At 46.0% G+C, this 19,614-nt stretch overlaps 1 protein-coding gene across 1 annotated transcript; it reads right to left on the minus strand.

The window, feature by feature from the left end:
• Positions 1-1,681: 1,681 nt before the first annotated feature.
• Positions 1,682-16,695, minus strand: LOC133115243 (Na(+)/H(+) exchange regulatory cofactor NHE-RF1-like). Its single transcript, XM_061225053.1, has 6 exons — positions 16,047-16,695; positions 7,737-7,907; positions 5,621-5,774; positions 4,558-4,592; positions 3,939-4,025; positions 1,682-3,443 (listed from the first exon to the last, which is right to left on the minus strand). The coding sequence occupies exons 1-6, from the start codon at positions 16,509-16,511 to the stop codon at positions 3,297-3,299; spliced, it is 1,059 nt and encodes a 352-aa protein (XP_061081037.1). The 5' UTR covers positions 16,512-16,695; the 3' UTR covers positions 1,682-3,296.
• Positions 16,696-19,614: the final 2,919 nt, after the last annotated feature.

Genomic DNA, 19,614 nt, shown 5'->3' on the forward strand with positions numbered 1-19,614 from the left:
CTCTACTCGCATTTTGTAAATTCTGGGGAATGTTCCGGATTTTCCTTAATGCACACGCAGCGTCGAGGTTGGGCGCAATGCGAATGCACATTACTGACAGCCATAAGCTTACAAGGGCTCCCAGCGCACTGACAGATGAATCGTAGCACAATTTCAGGTAAGACCTGAGACAGAGTGAGTGACATATTAACTGAGAGTTACCGAGAGATTGTTGCCTTAGACTATTTTTTAATCGTGTAGTTTATACACTGGTAAAAGCCTGGTTAATTAATTTTCTAATTAATTTGTGTGAAAAATTTACAATCATTCCAAATGGACAGGGTTATTTTTGTACTGACCGCTTGTGTATAAGCAGTGTTGGAGTTGTTGTATTAAGCGTTTGGTTAATAAAACTCCTTTTAAAGCACAGTCACCTGATGCCCTGGGGCTCAATACTGCAGTCCCGAGACAGTCCTGTTGTTTTCATTCTCTGGGTACGGCGGTTCGGTTGCAACTGATGACTGGAATGCGTCCGCGTCAGTTCCAAGACTGATCGCGCTGTGGGTGTGTTCGTTGGGGGGGGGGGGGGTAGCCATAGCAACAGCCGGCTTTGATCACCCTGCGCTGTATCTCGCTCGCAGACAGGTGTAGGAGGAGGGAACGGGAATACGGGCGTCTCTGTTTTTTTCCAGTGCCGCAAAACACGCCTGGGAGAAAACTGTTTCGATCTGTTGGCCTCGATGCCGTTTTTTTCCCCGTCAACAGCACCCTGGGGCCAGACGGCCGTGTTTTGCTTGATATCACTACCGAAGTGAACTTAGTTCTACCCTCTAAATTGAGAGTTGCTCCAATGGGCCCCATTTCAGTTGCGGTTGCCGGTCCCCCAAACCCCCCGGACTGAGTTGAAAGATAGAATTTGAATTCTAGTAATCTATTCTAAGAATTTGACTTGATAATGGCTGCTCTTAATGCGAGTGAAATATGCACGTGCACTTAAAAACAAATCTAGATGTGACTTTAGTTTAAACGGTCCAAGGGAAACGTTCACTATAACACAACACAGATAGACCAGTGGGGAGTTTAATAACACCTCATCGCTGTTCATTTCTTTGAAAAAATATGAGATGAACTAGCTCAACGATGTAGCGCGTGCAGGACCAATGCTTCAGGAAGGTACCAGTTATCTAATAACGGTTATCTAGTAGGCCGTTCGTTTCTGTTGCCGTCGGGGGACGGCTGTTAATTGAACAGTGGAGAGACATCGGCCAACACCTTCAGAAGTTGCTACCGTTAATGTATCCACATGATATTGAAGACGAACGCTGTATTTTAAATAAACATAGTTGTGTTGGGCCGCTGCTGCAACGTTAGCTGGTTTGGCTAACTTGTCACAAGTTAAATCCAAGCTGAGTTAACGTACCTTTCTGGGTGCATGTGGACTAGGTGTCTCACAAAATGGGATGTCGTTCCACCTTTTTATTAAACTTCACGATTGCAGACGGTGGGCTTCCAGAGATAGCGCCGACGTTGTCTCTCTATCGTGGATAAGAACTCTGGACAGACATATTGTGTAGCTAGCTAGCTACAAACTTTACGCGGGCAGTGGCATTGATCAGACGTCCCACGTCACTGACGCTGATGCGTAAAAGGTCAATAATAGAAGATGCTATTGAAAATAATCCATTGCAAAGTAGCCTAATAATTTAGATTTTAAACAGTTTATTTTTTCCCTCCAACCATTTATATAATTAGCAATTTTAGACACATGTATAATTCAGTCTGTATGATACTGCACGCCCAAGACAAAATGGTGGCCTCCAAGTAAAGTTATGAAAATCGTGATTGCAGTCTGACTAGACGACTAGCGTCTGGTAATTTAATCCTGCCTTTAACAGTGATACTTAACTCATTAATTGATATCAAGTGAATCTAAATGGAACGTTATTACTACACGATATTACTAATATTAACTATAAATAAATAAAAACAGGCATACCAGCACAAATTACAACAGTGTAGCTTCAGAGAGTAAAATATCTGAGTGAAAAAACATTTATAAAAACACAAAAAGTGGAAAGTATGGGATTCCATGGATCTATGAAATAACATTACTCGAGAACAACCTTAAAGGCAAAATATCTAAAATAAAAAAAATCAAGATAGACTGACAGAGCTGAATGCTGAGGTGGAACATCCAGGTTCAGAAAGTAAAAGTCCTCCCCTGTGTTCAAATCCCCTGGATATACTAATGAGCACAATTCTGCCAGGAGGCAGAACCAATTACTGAAATCAGCAATACAAGTTCATGGGTGTAAGAAACGCAAGGCAGGACTTTTGCTTTTGGACCCCTGGACTTTCCAACTGCCTAAAAGTGCTGAATCTCCTTGGACTCCGAACACAGTTATCATTTTATTTTGGTCACCTTGAATACTGGACCCCTAGAATCCTTTCTTCACCAAAAAAAAGAAGATAAAAATGTTTCAGTCTTGATTTTCAAAGACCATTCTTACAGCCTCATCGAGTTTAAATTGCAAGGTTGACTGGTATAAAGAAGCACTGGTTAAAAAAATACAACAATCTATCGGAACAAAGTTCTCTGACCAGCAGTGATGTTCAGATTGTCCTGTAGACACACACACACACACACACACACACACACACGTGTGCACACACACACACACACACATTTTCTAATTTCAAAACACGTATAATATTTCAGATGGATAGGCGAATGTCTATCCTATTGATTTTCCTCATGAGTTATCTTCATTTCAACATTCACTTAATAATTCGGTGTAACTGATGTACGGTTATATACAGTATACACAAGTTAATTCTTGAATAGATCAGGGTTCATGTTTTACGCAAAATGAGAAAGCAAGGCATCTTTTAGAAAGAGAGTGAGGAAGGGTTGTGGTTTAAAGATGTCTAAGGATTGTAAAATAGGTGTTGATATGTTTTCAAACATGATATATCTAGTATAATTCAAATTTCTATATATTTATAACTTTTTTATTTCATATTCATTTTTAAACACTGTTTTTCACTGTTTTAGTTTAGTACGATACTTCTTATTGTACTTTATTTATTCATTAATTTATTTATTTAAGTAAAGTGGGTTAGTTTTATTTCCTTCTCACCAAAACTTTGATAACACTGGAACTCAAAGTGTCTGTGAATCTGAGGCCTGATAATAATATATACAAACTGTGTACTCAACTGTAGGAAAGTGCGCCGATTCTAATATGGCCCTGGAATTTGTGAAGGGGAGCATTCTGGAGGTAGGCTAACAGGTCAGAGTGGGGAAGGGGGCGGGCCTAGAGATTGCTGAACAGTTCATTCTTCTTGCTCCAGTCCATCTGAGGGGCCATCTTGTTTGAGCGTTTCTGGTGAGCGCGCTCCTTGGCCTTCTGCAGGGACAGGGCCCTGTCCGGAGCCTGCTCTCCAACCGACTCTTCAGATACCTGCACAAAACCCAGAGAGGGAGAGAGACAGTGTGACAGAGAGAGAGAGAAAGAGAGAGAGAGAGTTGAGATTGGCGTGGAGAGGAGAGGAGAGGGAAAGAGGGGGAGAGAGAGAGAGACAATGTGACAGAGAGAGAGAAAGAGAGGGGGGAGAGAGAGCGAGAGAGAGAAAGAGAAGGGGGAGAGAGAAAGTTGAGATTGGAGTGGAGGAGAGGAGAGGGAAAGGGGGGGAGAGAGAGACAATGTGACAGAGAGGGAAAGAGAAAGAGAGGAAGAAAACATAAATGTTTGGCAATAATATGCAATGCTGAACAATGCTGGGTGTAGTGAGGTGTGTTCAGCTTACACACACAGAACACACACACACACACTCACACACACACACACACACACACAACACACACACACACACTCACACACACTCTCCCACACACACACACTCACACACACACACACAACACACACACATACACACACAATGTGAACGGGACTGACCTCTGAGTTATTGGAGGTGCTGGATGGAGACAGACTGACAGACCGACTGGACTCCTTCCTCTCCTCTCTGGACCCATTTCCATTTATCTGAAGGGGAGGACAGAACAGGAGAGGTCAGATAAATCCCCACTGAAGCCAACACGCAGTGCAGGACAGCAGTGTGGTGGTGTGAAAACAAAACAGGCAAAGTGATAAAATCTCAAATAATTTCAAATAATAATAATAATAATAATAATAAGAATAATAATAATAATAATAAGAATGATAACATAAACTGCCATGGCTGCAGGCATCAATTTATAGAAACGGCCAGAATGCCTTTCATTTCCCTATAAGACACCTCTTAGCACAAACATGTTGCAATGCCACATCCATACACCAGGGGGCAGATGTTGGTTCTTTAATCCAGTGGAGAGACTCAGCTGACATTATTGTCAGCAGTAATCTATGGTACGTCAGTGCAGCAAGTACCAGCGATGCAGCAGTTCTGTGGTTCAATTGGGCTCAAATATACAGGCCATCTGAGCTTTGTCAGAACCGTCTCAGAACCGGATTCAATGACCGAACTGCTGCGGTTCGGTTCGGTTCTGTTCACACAGGGCGGACCCCAGTGCCTTACCTCCTCCTCCACCTCCCTGATCACAGGTAGGGATCCTGAAAACCGAGAGACGGTACAGATTAGTCGCAGGCACCAGAGAAATTCTGAGAAATCTGACTCCAGCTCCAGATACACAATGCACAAATAGTAATGACATTTTTCTACATATTTAACAGTGTAAAAAAATGTATCAAAGGTATTTCCCTTACTCCCCGTCAGTAACAGAAATGTTACCGAAGTTTCCCACTGAGCAAAAGCTGGAATCTAGGTGTCTGACGTGGTGGAAATCTAGGTTGAGACGCGTTTTTGGAATAAAGGACGAGGTTAACCCCCGATATAGCTCAGGTTATGCCCAGATATAGTCTGACTGCCACCTAATGGGCTAGAAAACGTTGACTTTTAAATGAAATGTAGTCTGGTTTTTACCTGAACACCTAGACAGCGTTTCACCAACTTTTCACCAGATAAATATTATGTGGGGTGTATTTGCTTGTGTGAGTGTGCAGTAATCAGGTGAAAGAGGAACCTAGGCCATGCAATGACTCAGTAATATCCTCAGCTGTATCACATGACAACATCACATGACCACTCCTCAGTTACTGTTAGCTTTACTAGTCAGTCTGATATCTCGGTAGATGTTGAGGTTTTACATTAACCACAACCATGACAGGAATGAACCATGAACCATGCTTACTGAAGCCACCCAAGGTTGAGTACATTGCTAAGGCACACTAGGAAGCCTAACCTTTATTTATTTTACAGTTATTTACCCAACTTAGACTCAGCAGGAGACAATCCCCCTGGAGCAATGTGGGGTTAAGGGCCTTTACTGAAGGTGGGTCTCATTGTGTGTGGATCTTATCTTGGCTGCCTATTGGTTACAACCCCCCCCCCCCCCCCCTGTGTATGTTATCGCTATCCCACGCACCCCGATGTTTCACTCCACAGACAAATTCCAGATATACAGTACGACATCATAGATAACAGGAATAAGGTATGAATCCTGTTCAACAGATGCATTGACACGTGTTGAATGGTGTATGAAAATAAGGTGAAAGGATGTAGTGGCCCTGTAGCCACGCACCTGTGAGGTGCTCCTCAGCGGGACTGATCCTGCAGCTCTGGAAGAACGCGTCCGTCTCAGGGTCCACCACCAGCAGGGACACCCTGTCGCCCCCCGCCCTGATGGCCAACACCACCTCCGAGTGCGGCTTCCTCCCCACCGCCACCCCGTTCACCTGGAGAGACACAGAGACAGAGACAGAGAGAGAGTGTCAGAGACATGACCCCACCGCCACCCCGTTCACCTGGAGAGACACAGAGACAGAGACAGAGAAAGGGCTCAGGGCTCACAGACAGAGAGAGAGACACAGAGACAGACAGAGACAGAGACAGAGAAAGGGCTCAGGGCTCACAGACAGAGAGAGAGTGTCAGAGACATGGCCCCACCGCCATCCTGTTCACCTGGAGAAACACAGAGACAGAGAAAGGGCTCAGGGCTCACAGACAGAGAGAGAGAGACAGACAGACAGAGACAGAGAAAGGGCTCAGGGCTCACAGACAGAGAGAGAGACACAGACAGACAGAGACAGAGACAGAGAAAGGGCTCAGGGCTCACAGACAGAGAGAGAGACACAGACAGACAGAGACAGAGACAGAGAAAGGGCTCAGGGCTCACAGACAGAGAGAGAGACACAGACAGACAGAGACAGAGACAGAGAAAGGGCTCAGGGCTCACAGACAGAGAGAGAGAGACACAGACAGACAGAGACAGAGACAGAGAAAGGGCTCAGGGCTCACAGACAGAGAGAGAGACACAGACAGACAGAGACAGAGAAAGGGCTCAGGGCTCACAGACAGAGAGAGAGACACAGACAGACAGAGACAGAGACAGAGAAAGGGCTCAGGGCTCACAGACAGAGAGAGAGACACAGAGACAGACAGAGACAGAGACAGAGAAAGGGCTCAGGGCTCACAGACAGAGAGAGAGAGACAGACAGACAGAGACAGAGACAGAGAAAGGGCTCAGGGCTCACAGACAGAGAGAGAGACACAGACAGACAGAGAAAGGGCTCAGGGCTCACAGACAGAGAGAGAGACACAGACAGACAGAGACAGAGAAAGGGCTCAGGGCTCACAGACAGAGAGAGAGACACAGACAGACAGAGACAGAGACAGAGAAAGGGCTCAGGGCTCACAGACAGAGAGAGAGACACAGACAGACAGAGACAGACAGAGACAGAGAAAGGGCTCAGGGCTCACAGACAGAGAGAGAGACACAGACAGACAGAGACAGAGAAAGGGCTCAGGGCTCACAGACAGAGAGAGAGACACAGACAGACAGAGACAGAGACAGAGAAAGGGCTCAGGGCTCACAGACAGAGAGAGAGACACAGAGACAGACAGAGACAGAGACAGAGAAAGGGCTCAGGGCTCACAGACAGAGAGACACAGACAGACAGAGAAAGGGCTCAGGGCTCACAGACAGAGAGAGAGACACAGACAGACAGAGACAGAGAAAGGGCTCAGGGCTCACAGACAGAGAGAGAGACACAGACAGACAGAGACAGAGAAAGGGCTCAGGGCTCACAGACAGAGAGAGAGTGTCAGAGACAGGGCTCGTTAGAATCGCTTACTTTTTTCCTTGCTCCTTTTTCTACTCCCAGCCCCACCCATCAAAAATTATGCAAGCAGTGTACAGACAGAGAGAGACAGAGTGTCAGTGTAGCGTACAGACACAGACACAGAGAGAGTCAGTATAGTGTACAGACACAGACAGGGTCAGTGTAGCATACAGACACAGAGAGAGTGTCAGTGTAGCGTACAGACACAGACACAGACACAGAGACAGGGTCAGTGTAGCGTACAGACACAGAGAGAGTGTCAGTGTAGCGTACAGACACAGACACAGAGACAGGGTCAGTGTAGCGTACAGACACAAAGAGAGTCAGTGTAGCGTACAGACACAGAGACAGGGTCAGTGTAGCACACAGACACAGAGAGAGTCAGTGTAGCGTACAGACACAGAGACAGGATCAGTGTAGCGTACAGACACAGAGAGAGTGTCAGTGTAGCGTACAGACACAGACACAGAGACAGGGTCAGTGTAGCATACAGACACAGAGAGTGTCAGCGTAGCGTACAGACAGACTGAGGAGGTCTGCAATGAGGACAGCAGAGGCAGGAAGGCACCGCACTACCTGTATGATTTTGTCTTTGGGTCGAAGGCCGGCTCTCTGTGCGGGGGAGTCCTGGTCGATCACACGGACGTACTGCCCGGGTCTGGAGCTGTCGCTGTGGAGGTTGAAGCCGTACCCCTCCGGTCCCTTCTTCAGAACGCAGAGCCGCGGACGCAGCTCGTGCCTGTGACCCTGCGAATCGAATCATATCATAATCTGAGCAAATCATAAACCCAACATTCGGTCAATCAATCAACCGACCAAATCATAAACCCAACATTCAGTCAATCACTCAACCGACTGAATCATAAACCCAACATTCTGTCAATCAATCAGTAATCAACTGACTGAATAATAAACCCAACATTCAATTAATCAATCAACCAACCAAATCATAAACCCAACATTCAGTCAATCACGCAACTGACTGAATCAGAAACCCAACATTCAGTCAATCAATCAACCGACTGAATCATAAACCCAACATTCAGTCAATCAATCAACCAGCTGAATCATAAACCCAACATTCAATGAATCAACCAACCGACTGAATCATAAACCCAACATTCAGTCATGAACCCAACATTCAATGAATCAATCAACCGACCGAATCATAAACCCGACATTCAGTCAATCAATCAACTGACCAAATCATAAACCCAACATTCAGTCAATCAATCAGCAACCAACCGACCGAATAATAAACCCAAAATTCTGTCAATCAATCAATCAATCAATCAGCAATCAACCAACACATTCATTCAAACTCAACACTCTAGCTAATGACTGTAGCCTAGTAGCTAAGGTACATGACTGGGACCCAGAAGGTTGGTGGTTCAAGCCCCAGTGTAGCCACGATAAGGTCCACACCCTTGAGCAAGGCCCTTAACCCCACATTGCTCCTGGAGGGAATGTCCCCTGCTTAGTCTAATCAACTAAGTTGCTTTGGATAAAAGCATCAGCTAATAACTAATTATTATTATTCATTATTTATACCATATAGACTAGGGTACTGTCTTTGGAAACATTGTAGTGGGTGAGTAGCATTCAGGAAACATCTGGAATTATTATTATTATTTTTAGCTGGCTTTCCACTGGATTTAGTCTAACTTGGTGCAGTACCCAGTTAACACCTGACCAACCAGACAGTGGCCCCATCACAAGTCAGCTAACACAAATATCAAATCAACCAATCAAAAGGTCCATGTTCTACATCACACCAGCTCATTATTTTGGCGTTTTTTTAAGAATCCACGAAGACGTGACATTTTAGTATGTCCGTCCAGCCGTCTGCATTGAGGAGCAGACAGGACCGGGGCGGGGGTCAGACAGAGATTGGGGTGGGGGGTGGGGCATCCTGAGAATGATGTCTCCTTTTGGACTGTCCCCCACCCAGTCCAAGACAATGGGAACATCGCTCTCCTTCCGTCTGGGGTGACAGGAGAATGCAAGTGCGGCGGCCGTTACAGACCCAGCGCTGCGCGCTCGGGGCTATTTTCAGAGCGCTCGATGGGTGCGGACGCGAGGTCAGCGTGCGATGCATCACCCCCCCCTCCCCCTCCCACAGCCATTGTGTTTACGATGCAGCACCCTGCTTTTCTGGAATGTTCCTCTTGCGAACGGCGAGTCCCAGATCCGTTCCGCTTCTGGCCGACTCCGCCCGGCCGCAAATAGCAACAGCGATGATGGAATCTTTCCGGAAGCTGTCTGACCCGCCACCGACGCCCTTTCCTCTTCCAGGTCAAAGGTCGGCCAGATACACCTCATTGGACTTTTTCCCAATCCCTTATTTTCTCCTCTTTTATCTTTTTCTCGCCCCAAAGATGAAAGAAAAATAAGTAAAATCGAGAAAAAGTTAATTGAGCAAATGGAATGCCCTTGCTCCTTCAAACGTCGGTTACAGACGTGGCAGACGGGGAGAGGTGGATCCACAGGTCAGTTACAGACGTGGCGGATGGGGAGAGGTGGATCCACAGGTCAGTTACAGACGTGGCGGATGGGGTGAGGTGGATCCGCAGGTCAGTTACAGACGTGGCAGACGTGGAGAGGTGGATCCACGGGTCAGTTACAGACGTGGCGGATGGGGTGAGGTGGATCCGCAGGTCAGTTACAGACGTGGCAGATGGGGAGAGCTGGATCCACAGGTCAGTTACAGACGTGGTAGATGGGGAGAGGTGGATCCACAGGTCAGTTACAGATGTGGCAGACGTGGAGAGGTGGATCCACGGGTCAGTTACAGACGTGGCAGACGGGGAGAGGTTGATCCACAGGTCAGTTACAGACGTGGCAGACGGGGAGAGGTTGATCCACAGGTCAGTTACAGACGTGGCAGACGGGGAGAGATGGATCCACAGGTCAGTTACAGACATGGCAGACGGGGAGAGGTGGATCCACAGGTCAGTTACAGACGTGGCGGATGGGGTGAGGTGGATCCGCAGGTCAGTTACAGACGTGGCAGATGGGGAGAGCTGGATCCACAGGTCAGTTACAGACGTGGTAGATGGGGAGAGGTGGATCCACAGGTCAGTTACAGACGTGGCAAACGTGGAGAGGTGGATCCACAGGTCAGTTACAGACATGGCAGACGGGGAGAGGTGGATCCACAGGTCAGTTACAGACGTGGCAGACTGGGAGAGGTGGATCCACAGGTCAGTTACAGACGTGGCAGACGGGGAGAGGTGGATCCACAGGTTGATCATTTACAGGCCAGGCTTTCCAAAAGAATATGGTCTGGGAACTGGGCTTGTTGTTCGAAGCTTGTGCATTCACCTCCCAGCTGGTACACTGCCTATGTACTTGAGCAAAACACTTTACCTAAATGGCTTCAGGGAATACATAAAAATATTTTAAAAAGCCATCTGTGCAGGTTGCTCTAAATAAGAGTGTCTGCCAAATGCCGAACTGTGAACGTTAACAATTTAAATAAATAATGATTTTTCCCCAATAAAAAAAAGAAAAAACTCTGAAATTGCTTTTGCAGTTCCAAAAGAAAAAACGGCTCAGAACACCGTCCGATTCTCCCATCTATTCAATCAGCGCCGAACAAAAGCGAGATAATCAGCCAGCGGAATATTCAGCTCGGGGCCGACACTTGAATGTATAATCCTGTCTGGCAGTGATGTTCAAAGCCTCGTACAGGCTGAAGTGGCAGGTGGGGGGGGTGCGTTCCTATTCTCCTTCTCCCCCCCCCCCCCGCCCCCGATCGCACCATCTGGCCCGGCTCCATCGCCGCCATTTACCCACGGAGGGCTGGCACGAGGTAGCGCCAGCAAAGCGGACTTCAAATCACCAGGTTTCATGTTAAGTGGGTGGTTTGGTTGGTTTTTTTTTGGTGGCCGGCTGCTGTTGGAACCTTGACAAAACATTACACCTGAGCAGCCTAAGGAGGCACGCGGCGGGATCCTGTCATCGTACGCTACGCTCTGTACGTCACCCGGGCTAAACGGAGCTCGCTAAATTAACCGGTAATGATGGCGGGCGCAATTTGTCAGGACATGGAATGTCTGTGGGCAGGTGGGGCGACGTGGCTCAGGCAGTAAGAGCAGTCGTCTGGCAGTCGGAGGGTTGCCGGTTCGTTCCCCCGCCCGGGCTGTGTCGAAGTGTTGCCGGTTCGATCCCCCGCCCGGGCTGTGTCCCTGAGCAAGACAGCTAACCCCCAAATGCTCCTGATGAGCAGGTCGGTGCCTTGCATGGCAGCTAATCGCCGTCGGTGTGTGAGTGTGTGTATGAATGGGTGAATGAGAAGCATCAATTGTACAGCGCTTTGGATAAAGGCACTATATATATGCCAACCATTTACCATGGAATCTGTCCAATCTGGCACCCCGTACACAGAGAGGAGATTCAGTCCCACAGGGTCAGTTATTGTAATTCAACTCCCACAGTGAATGTGAATCATTTAACTCAGCACGCACAGGGAATGTGAATTAGTTAATTCAACTCTCTCAGCAAATGTGAACCAGTTAACTGAACTCACACAGTGAATGAGAATCAGTTTACTCGTTTATTTGCCCATTGTGTTAACTTGACTTGACTAAATGAGCATCAATTTACTGTCCCAGGCGAATCCGGTTGAGACACACATATCAGACTCCATTTTGAGAAGAATTCATATCGCTGTCCACTGCACCCTAAAACAAAAGGAGGCATATTTACATTAAGCAGGAAAGGGGAAAAATCCAGCTCTATTCTGCCTATTCTTTGATGTACAAAAGTAAGGAAATGATTGCATTTCCAGACAGCGTCTCCTTCCCAGAGCAGGAAAAGATGTCATTGAGAAGGGGAATGACAAAATGGTGACCACCTTCTAAAAAACCATCTTGGTGGGTGGGGGCGGGTGACTCATTGTGTGATCTCAACGGCAAACATTCCTCCCCATTTTGCCTTTTGTCTTCCCTCCTCTCAAGCTTGTTCAGAAATATTCCGCAATTGCTCACCATTGCAGCAATCTTACTCAACATTCTTACAGCATATTGTATTACCCCACAAATTAACTACATTCACTGGGCACTTCATGAGGTAGAACTGTGCACCAGCTTGTTAATGCAAATATGTAATCAGCCAATCATGTGACAGCAACTAAACGCATAAAAGCATGCAGATGTGGTGAAGACGTGGTTCAGCTGTTTTTCAGACCAAATGTCAGAATCTGCAAGAAATGTGATCAAAGTGATTTGACTGTGGAATGATTGCTGGTGCCAGACACGGTGGTTTGAATATCTCAGAAACTGCTGATCTGGGATTTTCAGGTACGACAGTCTCTGGAGTCAGAGAATGGTGAAAAAAAACAAAAAAGCATCCAGTGAGCAGCAGTTCTGCGGCAGAAACACCTTGTTAATAAGAGAGGTCAGAGGAGAAGGGCCAGACTGGTTGAAGCTGACAGGAAAGTGACAATAACACAAATAACCACACATTACAAGAGTAGTATGCAGAAGAGAATCTCAGACAACACGTCAAACCTCCAAGTGCTCCAGCAGCAGAAGACTTAATAAGTCAAAACATTAAGGCTTGAAATACCTAATAAAGTGCTCACTAAGAGTACGTCAAATGATCAACGGAGATGGTGAATGCTGATGAAATATTTGAGGTGATTTTCTCCTGGTGAATGCATGAGCAGTGTTTGCTCATGAACTTGCATTTCTTGATCAGTATCATTATCAGGAGCATCGGCTCTCGTGATACGCAGACTGTGTCAAACTGAGGTCGAGGTGAACCCTGCCTTCAGTGAGAGCCAGGGGGGGGTGCAGGTCAGGACGTGGAGAAATTCTCGGCGCTGGGAACCGCACAGCTCACATTCCCGGGCTGCAGGCACACAGTCGCCCTCCCACGCGGGAAAGGCCGGCCCAGAATGCCGTGGGAGGGCGACTCCAGTGAGACGGACTCTGATTGGTCCAAGAATCCTACGCCACGCTGACAGAGGAATGCAGAAACACAATAGTCCACTGAAGATATTTATTAATTTTTTACTGAAAATGTTTGAGAAACAGCTCTTATTTGTTTAATGTTTATCTCCTTTTTCACGGATCGAGACACGTAATATAATGGTCATGAAGAGGGATAGGTTCTCTGGGTGCGTTGCCGGTCACTGCTCTTTCAAATAGCATTGCCACAACATTATCAGCACCTCTAAAACTACAATGCATTACATTGCATTACAGTCATTTAGCAGACGCTCTTATCCAGAGCGACGTACAACAAAGTGCAGATCACAACCAGAGACTAGTGCTCTGAAAGACCCGAGAGAGAAGTACGGTTCCAAGAGCTAGAGCGATCACACAGCTAAAAACTTGAACCCAAGCAGCATAACCGTTCGAGACAACCGTTGCGTATTCACAAGGAGTCCAATCAGAATTTCAACTGGTTCACACGAACGGGGTAAAATTATAACACTTCCCCATGTTAAACCTTCTATAAGCCCCTATAAGCATGGCACACTGCAGGAGTAGGGAAGGTGGGGGGGGGGGGGGTCAAAGGTCATTCTGAATGCAGTCTCTGTCCCCCACAGAGCACAAAGAGAGGAAAAGCTCAGGGCAGACTCCTACTGACTGCTAAAGCTCCAGGCTGAACAGCGTCAAACTCGGTGGAGATGGCGTGTGTGTGTGTGTGTGTGTGTGTGTGTGTGTGTGTATCCTGCTCATGGAGTGTGTTCAGCTCCAGTCTGATAAACATGCTCAGTGGGCCTGTTCATTGTCAGGACTCATGGGAGCGTGCCCAGGGCCCTGGACTCCATGCCTGGGAACCGTGGAGACCAGGGGGAGCCCTTAGCCCTCACTGTGAGTCACTGTGAGTCATTAACCCTCACTGTGAGTCACTGTGAGTCATTAACCCTCACTGTCAGTCACTGTGAGTCATTAACCCTCACTGTCAGTGACTGTGAGTCATTAACCCTCACTGTGAGTCACTGTGAGTCATTAACCCTCACTGTGAGTCACTGTGGGTCATTAACCCTCACTGTGAGTCACTGTGAGTCATTAACCCCTCACTGGCAGGAAATGTGAGTCATTAACCCTCACTATGAGTTACTGTGAGTCATTAACCCTCACTATGAGTCACTGTGAGTCATTAACCCTCACTGTCAGTCACTGTGAGTCATTAACCCTCACTGTGAGTCACTGTGAGTCATTAACCCTCACTGTGAGTCACTGTGAGTCATTAACCCTCACTGTGAGTCACTGTGAATCATTAACCCCTCACTGACAGGAAATGTGAGTCATTAACCCTCACTGTCAGTCACTGTGAGTCATTAACCCTCACTGTCGGTCACTGTAAATGGTAAAATGGTAAATGGTTGACATTTATATAGCGCCTTTATCCAAAGCGCTGTACAATTGATGCCTCTCATTCACCCATTCATACACACACTCACACACTGACGGCGATTGGCAGCCATGCAAGGCACCGACCAGCTCGTCAGGAGCATTTGGGGGTTAGGTGTCTTGCTCAGGGACACTTTGACACAGCCCGGGCGTGGGATCGAACCGGCAACCCTCCGACTGCCAGACGGCTGCTCTTACTGCCTGAGCCATGTCACCCCATCTGTCATTAACTCCCACTGTCAGTCACTGTCAGTCACATATTCTCACATTCAGTCACCTCCTTTTTCAATCACAATCCTTCACTGTGAGTTACTGTAATAAAATTTGAAGTGCAGTAACTCACTGAGCAAAAGCTGGAATCTTGACATCTATCCATCCATTATCCTAACCCGCTTATCCTGAAGAGGGTCACAGGGGGGCTGGAGCCTATCCCAGCATACATTGGGCGAAAGGCAGGAATACACCCTGGACAGGTCGCCAGTCCATCGCAGGGCACACACACCATTCACTCACACACTCATACCAACGGGCAATTTAGACTCTCCAATCAGCCTAACCTGCATGTCTTTGGACTGTGGGAGGAAACCGGAGTACCCGGAGGAAACCCTCGCGAACACGGGGAGAACATGCAAACCTCACAGGTGGAAATCTAGGTTGAGAGACGTTTTCATATAAATGGAGTAGGTTAACCCCAATATAGCGCAGGGTTCACCCAGATATAGCTTGGCTACATCCGAGTCGGCTAGAAATGTTTCCAACTCCAAATGAACTCCAAGATGGTGTTTCACCACAAAAGCGCTAGTGGACAGGGAAGCTTATCCACAGGAAATTTTACAGTTTGGTGAACTAAACATGTTATGGCCTTATGAGCCATACAAGCCTACTCAGAAACATATACTGTGCAATTGTTGAGGGGGACAGAGCCTTGAGTGCAGAGAACACAGATGGGGCAGAATTTCTGTTTGTCAGTAAGGCATGAGTGACCCAGAGACTACTGGGTCTACTGTGACATAACAATGAGTCTGACAAGTCATCCTCTGCATGGGGGAAATATGGGACATTGTTGAAAAGAACACAAGAACACAAAAACACTGTTTCCTCAGACCGCTACATATCAATGCCTAAAATAGCCAGTACTTTTTCTATTGTGCTGCCAATTCTCAGTTTCCAGCTGTTTGTTTTGGAAAATCCCCACAATGTTAGATTTCAAAGAGTATGGAACCAGTATGGAGGGAGGGAGAGGGGGGAGGAGAGAGAGAGAGAGAGAGAGAGAGAGAGAGAGAGAGAGAGAGAGAGAGAGAGAGAGAGAGAGAGAGAGAGAGAATTATGTCTGTCATCACAAACAGAAGCTGACAAGATGCGCAAAATCTGACCTATACTGTCGTAGCCTATATGTACCCTATGTCACCACGTTTGGGCATTTTAGAAAGTGCGCATTGCATACACCAATACAATATCATAATAATTTTGAATAAAAAATGACATTATCTGAGTTAGAGTTCTGGATAATGCCTACCTGGGCGGACTTGCAGTGTCTTTTCTTCCCGGCGACCCCTCCGTTTGTCTCCGGAGGTGGTGACAGTTCTCGCGCGGCGCCGTTTCTGCCGGCGGACCCGTGGCTCGGCTCGCCGGCGGGCAGCGGGATGCCCTGGGTGGCGTACTCCTTCAGACACCGCAGGTTGTACTTTATCAGGAGCTCCTCGGTGTCCTCGTCGACGACGATGAGCTCCAGTTTCCCGACGGTGGCCAGTATCCTGGACACGACCTGTTGATGGCTGTCGTTCTCCACACTCTCCCCGTTGACGAAAACCAGCCTGTCCCCGGCGCGCAGACCCGCACTTTCCGACGGAGAGGCAGGCTCCACCAGCCGGATGAACTGCCCCGTTTTCCCCCTCTCTCCGTGAAGATGAAACCCGTAGCCATTAGAGCCCTTCTCCAGCACACACAGTCGTGGCCGAACATGCCCCCTGTCGAATGACATAATTTTCGGCAACCAAATTCTCCAATAAGCAATTCGATATTATATTGCCGCTGGGACTAGCTTACTGTAATGAAAGGCTGCATGCAAAACTGCGGCGTTTCTTTTCCGTTTGACTGCAGAAGTCACGGGCGTATTAATGCAAATTAAGTTCCCTCGATTGTCTGACCAGCAGGCAGGCAGAACTGGCAGGTTGCGCCTCTACAGATTTTCACTCATGACAATTTATAAAGGAGAATGACGTTGCGAAGGGACGCAAAGGGATACACCAATCACCAGTCAGTATTCACGGACAGCAGGAGGGTACAGGGCCGAATGGGAACAATGGCGCTAAATAGGAACACTTTGCGTCGGAAACAAAAGTAGCCTACACAGCAATACACACATAAAATATCACAGCAGATATTATTTTTGCTTACAGGAGGAAAAGTTACAAAACACTTTTCAAGACGTTGTGAAAGCGTGGCCTGAACTAAAATCGTTCACTAGAGATGCATGTTATTGATGTTGATTGATATTGATGTTATCATGTGATATTTTAGGCTATTTTTTTATACTGTAACGCGCAACTCCAATCATACCTGTTTTTTGGTCGAACTAGTGTTTTGGAGTGACTGTCACTCCTACCCATAGCCGACAATGTTCACACGTTTAACAAATCGGCCCTCACAGAAATTCCACTAGAGATTTCAAACAAGAGGACAGGTGTTCATTTCTAGGCTTGATAGGCCAACACGTCAGGGATTTCAGACGCAAATCACGGAGGGATGCGGTGTCTGCTGGTTTTCAGTGTGTCGCTGCACCGAAGTGCGTCATTTAAGTCATTGTGATTGGCTAAAGAACCAGCACACCTTCACCTTCAATGGTCTGCTGACCAAAAGGAAGCGCCAAAAACCTGCAGACAATTCCGCCCTCCAGGACTGGAGATGACAAGTGGCCATTTCTCATCATTGCTGAGAATGAACACGGTTTTTGCTGAATACTCTGGTGTAGTATTTTACCTGTGGGAACGATGAGGTCTCCTTCCTGGACCTTTGTTTCAAGTTTTGACCAAAGTAGCAAACGGTTTACAAATACATCCCTCTTTTATCACTGGGGTTGGAGACATGGTATACTTCCTTCATCTCATAAGCTTTAAATGACATTTTCTTGCAGTTAATATTCCTTATAATATTAGATGTAAACATAGTACAAAGCATATGACAAAGGAGAGTTCAACAGGCCAATTTACCAGTTGATAATGCTCTGTTAGTTAGGTTTTTCATTTTAACTGATCTGAACTGATTAACTGGGCATGGATGGTGCAGTGGGTAGCATTGCCGCCTCACAGCAAGGAGGTCCTGGGTTCGAATCCCGGTCGGCCAGGGCCTCTCTGTGTGGAGTTTGCATGTTCTCCACGTGTTCGCGTGGGTTTCCTCCGGGTACTCTGGTTTCCTCCCACAGTCCAAGGACATGCAGGTTAGGCTGATTGAAGAGTCTAAATTGCCCATAGGTATGAGTGTGTGAGTGAATGCTGTGTGTGTACTGCGATGGACTGGCAACCTGTCCAGGGTGTATTCCTGCCTTTCGCCCAATGTATACTGGGATAGGCTCCAGCCCCCCTGCGACCCTGTTCAGGATAAGCGGGTTAAGATAATGGATGGATGGATGGATTGTTTAACTGGTCAAAATGCTATCTTTGACATTAAGCACATTAGGCACTCATCCCTGGTTATGGGTATGCACTTTGCACTTTGTTGTAAGTCGCTCTGTAAACAACGACAGGTCTGTTAAATTGCAAACACCAGAGGTCGTGCGAACGCTGCCATCTAGTGGTGTAAATGTGTATTGTGCACTATTTTGTGAGAAGGTTGGCTCGTGACAGACCGACAAATATCGATTTGGTTTTATATTGCTAAAGGCAACTGAACTGAAGTTATTTTCTGTTTAGGTAGGCCAATTGTCAATCAAACAATATTATTATTATATTTTAGTCAGTTATTCTCTTTTTTGTCTTCTACTGTAAACTGTTTTGCGTATTTTGAATATTTATTATTTTTATTATTATTATTATTATTATTATTATTAATATGATACGCACCATGAAAGGCACTGCCAGATCGGCACACGAACATCACTGTGACATCATTGCCATAGTTGTAATGACCAAATATAAAGAAACTTAACTGACACAGCACCCAAAATTGTCCTCAGTCCCTCAAATATAACATACAATCAGATCATAATTAGACTCAATTGAGCTTGCTCCGGGGAACCAAATCGTTTTCCAGGAAGTGCATGGGGAAAAGTTAAGTATTACAATTTTTATGGAATATATACTTGAAGACGTTTTCGAAGGATGATGACGAATTTACAAAATTGAGGAAAAGGTAATTTTATAAAACTATCAGCCTCTACCGACAACGAGATAACACTAATGCTCTTTCTAATGACTCTTTCATACCATTTCATTTACTATACTATTTTCTTTGTTTTACTTATTTTACTTACTTATTCTACTTATTGACTCTTTTATACTATTTTATTTGTGTTTTCATTTCGATGTACATTGTTTTCTTTTTCTATTTTATTCTCCTTGTTTTTATGTTTTCATTTTAATTCTTTTTATTTTTATTCTCTTTATTTCAATGTTTTAAAACTGATTATGATTGCTGTGCTTTTGCTCTGTTTTTAGCCTTTTATTTTTGTAGTTTTTCCTGTCAAGCACTTTGAGCTGCAGTCTGCATGAATGGTGCTATACAAATAAGGCTATTATTATTATTATTATTATTATTATTATTATTATTATTATTATTATTATTATCTCATCGGACAACTTTCGTCTGTTCAACGATTTTTAGTTATTTATCTTCTTCGACCGTCACTCCCAATCCGTTCATCCGTGATCGAATATTCAAAACGTATCGTATAAGTCAGTCATAAACAAATAAATCCGATAAATAAAAAATAAAAATCGCGCCTTTCCCTACCTGCCCATACGCCTACCAACCCGGAGGACCTCTGTGGCAACTCACCAATCAAATGTATATCTTTTTCATCCAATCGTATTTTCGAATCTTAAGCGACAAACCAATCTCTGACGACTGAAAATAAAAGTGACGTCAGA

The sequence above is a fragment of the Conger conger genome, chromosome 16 (assembly GCF_963514075.1).
Source record: "Conger conger chromosome 16, fConCon1.1, whole genome shotgun sequence".
Lineage (NCBI taxonomy): Eukaryota > Metazoa > Chordata > Actinopteri > Anguilliformes > Congridae > Conger > Conger conger.

Bases quoted from the DNA above. Each gene is read 5' to 3' on its own strand.
- LOC133115243 (XM_061225053.1), bottom strand. From the start codon at position 16,511: ATGTCATTCGACAGGGGGCATGTTCGGCCACGACTGTGTGTGCTGGAG. The intron at 4,593-5,620 runs GTGCGTGGCTAC...CTCGGTTTTCAG, and splicing joins CGCTGAGGAGCACCTCACAG to GATCCCTACCTGTGATCAGG. The intron at 3,444-3,938 runs GTCAGTCCCGTT...GGTTTTGTGCAG, and splicing joins GCACCTCCAATAACTCAGAG to GTATCTGAAGAGTCGGTTGG.